Genomic DNA, 12121 nt, shown 5'->3' with positions numbered 1-12121 from the left:
TAAACTAAAGTAAAATGTGTTATTTAATGGGATATTTCAACCTAAAATGTAAATTCTGTCATCATTTAGACTGTTTTCTATCGAGAGGGGGGAAAAATTAAGGTGCAAAATAAAATTTCATCGTAAATCAAATGATGGAAGTGAGTTATACTCCTCAAAAGAGAAAACGGAGACACTATGACTTTTTTCGTTCGCAAAGAACAAACAATTGCAGTGTAAGTAACTCACTCAATCCAATAAACTGAGTAAACCTCACAAAAGTGCTTAATGGAGTAATCAGGTTCAAAGGACATTCAACGATTACATCATGAATAAAAAGTAGTCTATATGACTTGCGCACTATATTACAAGCCTAAATATAGTGTCTAATGTGAGAAACAGACCAAAATAAGTCGTTATTCACAGATAATCTTCACTTGGCTGATGAGGTCACTATGACTCTCACAAATCTCCTGTTTAGATCCATTGATTTGGTTTATGGGTTAAGAATGAGAGTTGAACACATTTTTAGGTGAACTATCACTTTAAAGGGATAGTTCACTTTGAAATTAATTTTTGATATCTTTTAGGTCATCCAAGATGTAGGTGTCTTTGTTTCCGCAGTAGTTTCAATTTTGATATTTTTAGGTCAAACCATTCTTGTCTGTCAGTCATATAATGGAGGTCTATGGTCACCACCTCAAAGAGCATGCACAGAGAAGTCCAAATTAAACATGGTTTGATGACTCGTAAATGTAAGCACACATTGATGGCCTAAGACACGGAACGAGCGGTTTGTGTGAGAAAACGAACTGTATTTATATCGTTTCCACAGCCACAAGATCACTTGGACGTGACTATGGTTTCAAGAGGTAAAAACGATATAAATACTGTTAGTTTTCTCACACAAACCGCTTGTTTCGTGTCTTAGGCCATCAATGTGTACTTACATTTACAAATCATTAAATCATGTTTAATTTGGACTTCTCTGTGCATTCTCTTTGAGGTGGTGACCATAGACCTCCATTATATGGCTGACAGACACGAACGGTTTGACCTAAAAATATCAAAATTGAAAATACTGTGGAAACAAAGACACCTACATCTTGGATGCCCTTGAGGTAAACTAAAACATTCCAAAAATTAATTTCAAAGTGAACTATCCCTTTAAGCAGTTATAAACACACACTACACCTGCATTGCAGTGGTTTTGGTGACTTCAGAAGAGAATCCTTCATTAAAGCTTGACGTGTTTCAGAAAGCTAACCACTAACATTTGTAAAACTGTAAAAACTGCACGTGAAAATCCATCAGGGTTTGTGCAGATATCAATACCAGTGTATTTAGTTATCACTGTAAAGCTCTACTTTCTCATTTTTACATCTGCTGTAGCTACAGATTTTGTTTGTCCAGCCCCAGGGGGGAATGTGTTTTTCGCGGGGTGGTAAAAGGAAGACCACGCTTGTGGCCACCATGACATGCCATATGGAATGAGTATAGTAGTAGTTGCTATCTGTCTGTGCGAAGACGTACACACACACTCCAATCAATGCAGATACAATGCCCGGGAGCAGGAACAGCACCCATCGACGCCATAATGGAGGGTAACAATGGCGACGTTTCACACCTCGATAAACCTGTTGGGTAACACAAATGAACAGGACGGGAAATATTTCAAAATTGCTGTGACAAGTGACCTTGAGTGCTTCATGCCAGGTTCAGACTACAGAATACTTGCATGGTCGAAATTTTATCTTGTAGTGTGTCATAGAGGACGACAACCGTTGACGACAGAGTGAGAAAAATGATACAAGCTGGCGAACGATAGCGGGTGAGAACTGGAGTCAGCATCAAGCTAAGCTATCAGTAGTATGTTCAAGGGGTCTTATCATGACAAATCAACATTTTAATCTTTTTCAATGAACCAAAAACTTCCTCCCCAGTGCGAAAAAGACAATCTATTGAAATGAATCTCAGAAACGGATTGAAATCTGACATCTGAAGCATGAGAACATTAACAATGGATGGCCTACATTCAATACAGATTCATTCAAGAGTGCGTTTACTGTTGTTTTTTTTACCATTCTTTGTTTATGCTCTTGTTTCCAGAAGTCAGTCGCTAGTTCTGCCTTCTCCGTGAAGCACGTCATCACAGACGGCAAACGATGATGGGTCGGGATTAAGCATAGGTGTAGTCTGACATGTTTCTGGTCCATGACACGACAAGAATTTAGACGACAAAAACGCATAATTTGACACTATCGTAACGAAAATATTGTGTAGTTTGAACCCTGCATTAGTAAAATCATTTAATCGAGATGTACTGTCAAGATCCTTTTGAATCTGGTAGAAATTAATTTCCGAAATCTCAGAAAAACTTTAACAAATTCAAAGCACAGAGTTTTTTTTTTATTAAACTGGTAAGCGTAAGTAGGTGTAGATTAGTTATTTTTTTTTTTTTTTTTACAAAAATACTTTTAAATAAGTTAATTATATCAAAAAACAAGAATCTGTATCTGGTTGTTTGGACTAATATTCAAAATAGCTTTAAAAAAAAAATAGAAAAAAATAAAGTATTTTCTGCTCACCAAGGCTGCATTTATTTGATCAAAAATACCATGAAACAGTAATATTGAGAAATACTATTACATATACTATACTAATACTATATGTTTTCTTTTTGAATATTTTTCATTGAATTTTCAGCATCATTCCTCCAGATCCTTCAGATATCATTCTAATATGATGATTTGCTGCTCAAGAAATTTTTGATCAATGTTGAAAACAGTTGTCCTGCCTAATAGTTTTATGAAAACCATGATACTTTTGACGAATAGAAAGTTTAAAGGGATAGTTCACCCAAATATGAAAATTGTCATCATTTACTCACCCTCAAGTTGTTTCAAACCTGTATGAATTTCTCTCTTCTGCTGAACTACACACAAAAAAAAGATATTTTGAAGAAGGTCAGTAACCCAAACAGCTAACTGGACCCATTGACTTACATAGTAGGAAAAAAAAATAGTCCAGTTAACTGTTTGGTTACTGACATTCTTCAAAATATCTTCCTTTGTGTCCATACAGGTTTGAAACAACTTGAGGGTGAGTAAATGACGACATAATTTTCATTTTGAAGTGAACTATCCCTTTAAAAAGAACAGCATTTATTTGAAATAGAAATCTTATGTTATATAATAAATATCTTTACAGTCACTTTTGATCAATGTATTATGGATACCTGCATAAGATTACTATGGAAATCTTACTGACCCCAAACTTTTGAAGGATAGAGTATTTATTACATATATATATATACATATACATACATATACACACACACACATATATATATATATATATATATATATATATATATATAAATACTATTACTAGTCTGATTCAGAATCAACAAAAAACAATTTTTTTGCAGTAATGGAAAAGTCAAACTCACCCAGGAAGTGACCATAATGACCAAAGCAAAGAGGACCGGGCCTAGAAGGTTCCACAACCCCCTGCGGTCCAACTGCATCGCCATGGAAATGACAAGAGTGCCCAGCATAAACAATAGCTGAAATGTAAGAACATTTGAAGCTATTAAAACTGACATGCCTGAAGTTTTCTTGAGTAAATAATTATTGATTAAAGTGTTATGAATAAAGAACTTGTTCTTTTGAAATAAATCTTTTTCAATGCAAACAGTTCCAGAGCCAAAAAACTTCCTCCCCAGTCCGAAAAAGACAATTGATTGAAATGAATCTCAGAAAGAGATTGAAATCTGACAATGGATGGCCTACATTCAATACAGATTCATTCAAGGCTTCACAGTCTGAGGGTGTGTTTACTGACAGTAAGAAAGGGAAAATTGTCATGAAAAGGTAACACACAAAAAATCCTTGACTAACAACATGACCCCTTGAAAAGTGTATTATGTTTATTTATCAGTTGATCAATGACTTTACCTTCAAATTTATACATATCAACTTAATTATTTCAGAGTATTAATAATGATTTAGTTATTGTGTCAGAATACAAATATTTTCTGCAGATTGTTTATCAGACACTTGATGCTGTAAACCTTTCCACCAATGACAAGACTCCAACACATCTACCATGACTCCGCCCACCAATGTTATTGTGACAAATCATAACCCACATTTTTAACACGAATAATGACTATTATCTATAAAAATAATGCTACACATAAAATAGTACTTACATATTTTATAGGCTCCTGAAGCCGTGCCATGCACACAATGGTCACCCACACTGACACGACGGATCCCAAGAAATCACAGAACTGGAGGGTGTCGTAGTCCATGATACACATCACAGTCACACCGGGCTGATCACACGCATGATAAAACTACAAAACACACAATCATTATGATACAAAATACACAATGTGCATTCTGGAATGACAGAACAATGGATTGATGGATGGTAGACAGAACAATAGTTAAGATAGTTAGAACGATAGAATGATAGAGTGATATAACGATAAACAGACAGAAAGAAAAACAGATAGACAGATGAGATAGATAGATAGATAGATAGATAGATAGATAGATAGATAGATAGATAGATAGATAGATAGATAGATAGATAGATAGATAGATAGATAGATAGATAGATAGATAGATAGATAGATAGATAGATAGATAGATAGATAGATAGAAAGAAACACACCGTGGAGAAAAACATGGTAAAGAAGTAGATGGCGGCCTCGATGAGGTATCCTCTGTAGAGCGCCACGACGATGGGCGGGATGAAAAAAAGATTGCTCAAGGTGAGGAGCAGAGCTGCCGCCATCTGTCGAGAGAACGATTGCGCAGTCACTCCATCCGTACAGCCCCATCCCTGCCAACCTGCCAACAGCAAACAACACAAGCAAGAACCAATGCCACAACTCAGTACTCATTCATGTTTTTGGCCAGCTGTTGGTGTGTTTGTGTGTGTGTATGCCTACCTGCTTTGCACACACATGCGCCATAGAGGTAGCTGTTCGTGCGTAGCAGTCTGCACTCTCCGTACGGCCCACAGTCGTCAATGCACGCGCTCACACTCACAGACACACTCACTATAGCTGATGCGTTACTGCAGTCAACACTGGAAAGTCAACACAGGAGAGTGTTCGGAACATGATTTGGTCTCACTTTATATTAGGTGTCTATGTATGTACTTATGTCAAAAAATGTATTTGTTAGGTGCGATGCACTTTTTGTGTTAGGTAGGGACCTTATTGAGGTAGGGACAGGTTTGGTTAGGTTTAAAGGTGGGTTAAGTTGTAAGGTGTGTGTAAATATAAAATTAATTACAGACTACATCCAGGTATTTCATAGTACATTGTAAAAACATGTATGTACACAATAAGATGCCAAGATGTTCCTGTTCCTGGACAATTCATCAGTGCACATTATTCCAAAGAAAAAATGTGCGTCTTTGTCATTGTCCATTTTAATGATCTTATAATAGAGTAATCTAATTATTAAATGAATTCCAGGCTATTTTTTTGTTTTGTTTAACATTCCGTTTCTCTTGGAAATATGGTAGTAAACTAGATTGCAAATGATGTTTCATCTTATCTACATTATTAAATTAAATAATTTAATCTCATAACCATCATGTAAAGACAACAAGAACCAACAGGAATGTCTATAGACAAGCAGTATATTTCTATCAGTAATCACACATCTTACCTGTCATTGCAGACGGTCTGGAGGCTGAGGTACCACACTGCTGCCTCTGGGAATGGGATCCTCAAAAGTGCGTGTGATTCATTGCTGCTCACGCTCAGAGAATAGCCCTGTGCAAACCCTAGAGGCATACAAACACAAACACACACAGATTCAAATGTGACATGCGGGAGAATCTTAAGGATGTATACTGCAAAAAATTTGAATGTGTGACTAACCTGTAGCACAGGTCTGGCTGCGGTTTACATGAAGTACAGGAGCAAAAGGTGTGAGACATGCTTTGACACGAGAAAATCCACCAACCAGAGAACTCTATGCCACAAACACAAGAGTTATGTCAAAAATGTTGAATCTATACAATATAATATAAATCACAAATATACACTGATATAAGTTCAATAGTCTAAATAGATCATGATGCATTATTAATATCACAATGGTTGTGGTGAATATGTGGTGCTCAATTGAAATAATTTATGAGAGGCTGTACCTAACAGTGATTTTACCACAGCTAAAGGACAACGGTAGGCACGATGCAAAGTGGACAGCTCAACCCCACTCATCCAATTTATATATTTTACAATCTTTTTTTTTTTTTTTTACATTTTTGTACGTTCATTAATTTTTTATATATATAAAAGTATATAATTTTTTAAATACTTTACTTTGTATTAGCAGGCATTTATTATTATTGATATACTATTATTATGAAAAACATGATTTTTAATTCGATTCAGTTCAAAATAATGACTAAAATTAATACTAGATAAATTAATATAATATATATATAATATACAGTATATATATATATATATATATATATATATATATACAATATAATATACAGTATATATATATATATATATATATATATAGTTTATTATACGTTTGGGATTGTGTAAAACTTTTCTTATAAATCTATATATATATATATATATATATATATATACGTATATATTCTATTGCTCAAATAATTCTGGAAAAAAAAATTATCCTGGGTTTCAAAAAAAAAAAAATATTAAGCAGCACAACTGTTCTCAACATTGATAAAAATAAGAAATATTTCTTGAGTAAATCATCATACTAGAATGATTTCTGAAGGATCATGTGACACTGAAGACTGGAGCAATGATGCTGAAAATTCAGCTTTGCATCACAGGAATAAATTACATTTTAAAAAATAAAGTTATTTTACATTGTAATAATATTTTACAAAATAAAATGAAATAAATAAATCTGGAAAAAAAATGAAACAAATGCTGCTTTGCGAAAACATTACGACATCTCATTGGCCGCAAACTTTTGAATGGTTAATTATATTATATTACAAGCTTACGGTGTTCAAGTTGAGCTGTACGACACTTGTGCCGCCACTATCACTAGTAGAGTGCTCAAGTGTGAGCACAGTTGGAAGGTCAGAGGTCACGCTGAGGTTGCTGTTGGAAACGGTGAAGCGTAGTGATAGCACATCCTGTTCGTCTCTGAACACTGAGGGGCTTCTCATGCACACTGGCTCAGAGGTGTTAGCAAGGACGCCCGGTTTGTCCCTCGTGGAAACGGAAGCGTTACTGAGGGCACCTGAGCTGTTGCTTTCGGGAGCAATGATGGTACGTATAAAGGCTGAGGTGTTGAAATCTGAAGAGACGCTCAAAGGTTTACATCCCACTGTGTGTGTGTGAAGTGAGAGAGGATGGAAAGAGATTTAAGAGAAAACTAGCAAAGAAATGTTCTACTCAAATAAAAGTGATAGGTAAATGAAAACAGACCTGTGACATTGGCAGAGATGTTGAAATCTATTGTCGTGTTTGGTTGACTAGATTCAACCATAACCAGCAACCAGGTGTTCCACGGGGGAATGAGGACCGATGTGAAGCAGCTCTCTAACCCTGAACAGTTCTGTTTCACTTCTGAGCCCTGCTTCAAAGTGCTGGAGCCTACGGTGATTGACAACCCGCAATCATTTCCCAGCATTACAGAACAGTTCAAGATGAAAACATCCAACCTGGAGGAGAACTCCGGAACAAAGACCCTACACAGACAAGATACATACAAATACTTTACATTTCAACAAAAACAGACACTAAAAATGAATTGGTTTCACCACCAGATCAGTATATTAGAATGATTTCTGAAGGATCATGTCACACTGAAAACTGGAGTAATGGCTGCTTTGCCATCACAGGAATGAATTACATTTTATATAAAATTGTTAAATTATAACAGTTATTTTGAATTGAATATTTAAAAAATAATAATTAAATAATATTTCACAAAATTACTGCTCACTGCCTGGCTAACGGCAGACAGTCAATGTCAATGAGACCTGGTCTGGGAACCACATGTTCATTTTCTCATTTTCGAGGCGTGGTTTACGAATGCCCAGAGCCGTTTATTGGGTGCTACGAATGTCTATCAAATGCGCCTGTACTTAGCTCATAGCCAATCGTTTCAGTTATACCAGATGACGTATGTAGACGAAGAAGAAGACGATGTGTCAGAGATTTATTTGCGTTCTAAACTACTTAGAACAATATCTAAGGCTGCATCGAAAGGTAACTGCACGTCGGCTGCCATGTTTGATCCATAGGTATAAACAAACTGCTTCGGTGTGTCGTATAGACGTCGTCATCGTCTTGCTGCTCCCTCTCCCTTCTGTTATTGGTTCCCTCGATGAGGTGAAAATTTGGTCCTTGGTATATGAATAAAATCACACTGTGCAAAGGCAGTATGGGTAAACCCAGGCTAGCTAGCTTACTGTATTTTTGCTAAAATAAATGCAGAATTTGTGAGCATATAAGAGTTGAACTTGAATAGAATCTACTGAACACACACATAAATGAACACATAACATACTTAAACAGAGCTGGAGCGGAAGTTAGTGTTTGATAGAGAGGAATGTTGTATTGCAGGATTGGCAGGTCAGCAGCTCTTCTCAAAAACATCTGTGCCTGGAATAAGTATGAGCAAGATGGCAGACCCTAAAACAGAAAGTAACAAACAACATACCGCAGTAAGGCTTTATGCTTTTGTTTCACAAAATAAACACAAGTAAGCAAAAAACACACCTGTTGCTCTATCTTGCCGTCGTCTTTAGGCAGGTGAGCAGCAAGGAACCAGTCACCAGGTTTGGGGTGCGTCACATTGAACAGTGTCACACTGACGCTCTGTCCACTGGGAACGGTCAGAGTCAAGTTGTGAGCAAGAGAGACTGATGTGGCGTTTGGAAAGGCTGTTTGTATGGGGTTGATGACCGGGGGAGCTCCTGCTCTAAAGTGCCTGTTCATGTGCATTAGATGGACAAAAGTCAATGTTAAACAAAGAAATTAAATGTCGTCGACTTTAACAACCAACTAGTATACAGTACTCTCTCTGAGCAGTGTTGCCAAGAATTGGGCTGGTTACCTTTGTGGCAACTTGGGGTTAAAGACTCCATTAAATTGTTTGACACCATTTTTTTTCCTTGATTTGTGCATTTTTGCTGCTAAAAAATTGTTTTCTCTTTTATAATTACATTATAGTAGCCTATATTAGTGACATTTTCGGACATATGTATGTGCTCTTTTCAGTTTTGGAGCAAAAGGTCTCCTGGTATTAATACAGTACACAATAATCTTGACACCTCAGTTAGAGTTCTCCGGAGACTCTATCTTCTGTGTACAGTTTCAAAGAAAGAGATCATTCTCAGAGGTACAAAAGCATAAGTGCATATTAAATATCACTGATTGTCATTACAATTCTTATAAACCGAAACATTAAAACCCACACCAGATTATTTACATCATGTTTTCAAATGTGAATTCAATGGTTACCACAGTAACACATTTTTTTTTTTTTTTGCCAAAAGAACCATAGCAACTACATCTATTATCGCAACTGTAAAATGTATTATTACTTTAACTAAATTAGTTATTATCTTATTATGGGATTTCAGGATTTTTCTGTCATTTTTTTCCACAGTGTTGAGTAATACCAAGTTCTCTATGTATGAAATGTACTAGTTTTAAATTTATAACATCCACTTTGGTGTCTGAGGGGAAATGTTTACCGTGGTAACGCTTTTACAAGATTGTTTCCATCGTGAAACATCAATAAAACCGACATGTTTACGGTCATTTTTTTTCAGCATACATACACAGTGATGTTTTGGTTGCCACAGCTCAGCCCGGATCCCCGCGAGACCGTGAGCAGCCACCGCACGAGCACCGCATCTTCCGTCACCCTGAAGTGATGGAGCCGGACGTTCCCGAACCAGCTGTATTTGGACAACCTCTGAGGCGTTTTAGAGTAGAACTCGTTCAAGTAAGTGAGATCTAGGAGCAGAGCATGACGTCATGATGGCGTCAGAGGTAAACACGTAAACACTCACAATTTATGTGAATTTATGTGCGCTTATAACCTCTATGTAATGACTTGTTTAGGTGTAGGTATACGTGCATGCTATAAAACAGCTCCGTTCAAAACGATTAACAAATATATTTACGAAAATACCTGTTTTGTGACATTGGGTGAGGACAAAAACTCGTTAGTTTACATTAAGCACATTTAGAGAAACGTCAATTTTATATAAACGCTTAAAATGCTTGTCCTCAATTGACAATTGACAAAAAAAACGGCTGTATTAAATACTGCAAATATAAGAGATCTAAAACGCTGCAAATACTCACCGTCAGCAACACAGCCAGCGATAACATACAGTAAAAGGCACAGTGCAGAATACTTTTCCATTGTATTTGTTCAGTTTAGATTCTCCTGTCAGCTCATTGTCGTGTTCTTTAGATGTCTAAGGATGTTTTACAGTAACATGCTACTTCCTGGTTCGTCGACCTACATGCAGAACTTCCTCTACGCCGCTGTTGAGAATTTGGTCATAAATATTACTAAGGGTTCGTGTCGTTCTTCCCATTGGGTAGCAGCTCTGGGTAGCAGTAATTAATATTCATAAGCACATACTATCTTAATATTCATAAGCCTGCGCTGCAGAATGATTGCTAGACGCTAGAAAGTTTAACAAGCAACGTCATTAGGACTCGTTTTTATATTCATGAGCCAATCCTTCGCCATAGTGGGATTCCTCAATTCCATAGAGATAGTCACAAAAGCTTTTGGATGAAAACATTACCCAATTTATTTATTTGTTATTGTTTTTTTAAAGATGTATATTCATTTAAAACCATATTCTAAATTGATTTTAAAAGTATTAGACACATTTACAGTAAATGTTTGTTTTTTGGAATAGGCAGCAACACATTAAAGAAATAAAAATATTATATTATATAAATACTATATAATATTTTTATTTAAATTCAGTGTTCTAAATCAACACAGTAGGCCTATTCATTTTTATTTCTTTATTTACTTACTACAGTATTATCATTCATTATATGCCAGGATACTAGATAGATAGTGTAGATGGTTTTTTGCATTATTGCACCATTTTTGATAGAATAACAGCAGGACACTTCTAAATATTTTAATCACGGTGTCTAACGGATGGTTAAGCCATTACATGTTGTCTCACCGACCTGAAGCTGCAGTGAAGTGTTCTTGTTCTCTGACATATGTTAGTCCAGATGCCATGCTCTCTGCTGCTGGTCATTAGCACTTCTATTGCCCTGTGTCCGGCTCATATTCACTCATGCTGAGCACACACACTCTCTCTCTAGCTCTTTCTGTAATGTTTCACACACACACACACACACACACACACACACACACACACACACACACACACACACACACACACACACACACACACACACACACACACACACCTGCCCATACTTCAACTTTTATATTTCTTCTCCCACCTTGACTGTTTATCTGGCACTAACAAAGCATTTTTGTTAAACTATTTATTTTGCACATTTTACACTATTTTCAGACACATACTTTTATATTATATACACTAAATGTTTGACTAACTTGCATGAACTGTTTCTTATGACCTTAAAAGATGTAATTCTAAATATAATTGGTTATCCTATCCAAATAGACCTATACTTTGACATTAATTGCATTGTATTTTCTATTTTGTATTTTCCATTGTGTTTTCTATTTTCATATAGCCTATTTTATTTGCTTTTATTGATACAATACAGGGGAAACCATATTAGTTGTCATATTTTTTACTCATTTATTTTTGAAAGACAGTTTCTATGAACTCAGAAAAAGATAGGGTAGGCTTAATGACGTTGGAATTAAAAAAAATGCAAAAATGTTTAAAAAAATTAAACTTAGCCTACTAACCTTTTTTTTCTTCCTTTCTTTTCAGAGACGTAATTCAGTCTCTGTTTTCTTTCTCTGGAATTTGCAGGAAAACAAATGCCAATAATAATTAGGCCTACTGCTTCATGTTCTTACTTTTGATAAATAAACTTTGATTGTAGGCTACACATTACTTAGCCTCGAAGGTCAAACGCACGTCGCACAGATCAAAGTAGCGTAATGCG

At 35.9% G+C, this 12121-nt stretch overlaps 1 protein-coding gene across 1 annotated transcript; it reads right to left on the bottom strand.

The window, feature by feature from the left end:
- Positions 1-1054: 1054 nt before the first annotated feature.
- On the bottom strand, positions 1055-10520 carry pgap6 (post-glycosylphosphatidylinositol attachment to proteins 6). The gene is made up of 13 exons (XM_039653125.2): positions 10337-10520; positions 9805-9982; positions 8738-8948; positions 8526-8650; positions 7439-7701; positions 7009-7337; positions 5891-5984; positions 5676-5793; positions 4946-5085; positions 4666-4844; positions 4196-4342; positions 3431-3547; positions 1055-1616 (listed from the first exon to the last, which is right to left on the bottom strand). The coding sequence occupies exons 1-13, from the start codon at positions 10395-10397 to the stop codon at positions 1323-1325; spliced, it is 2256 nt and encodes a 751-aa protein (XP_039509059.2). The 5' UTR covers positions 10398-10520; the 3' UTR covers positions 1055-1322.
- Positions 10521-12121: the final 1601 nt, after the last annotated feature.

This window comes from Pimephales promelas, chromosome 6 (genome assembly GCF_988280905.1).
Source record: "Pimephales promelas chromosome 6, fPimPro1.hap1.1, whole genome shotgun sequence".
Classification (NCBI taxonomy): Eukaryota; Metazoa; Chordata; class Actinopteri; order Cypriniformes; family Leuciscidae; genus Pimephales; species Pimephales promelas.
Note: the sequence above shows the minus strand (reverse complement) of the source record. Positions and strands in the feature narration are given on the sequence as shown.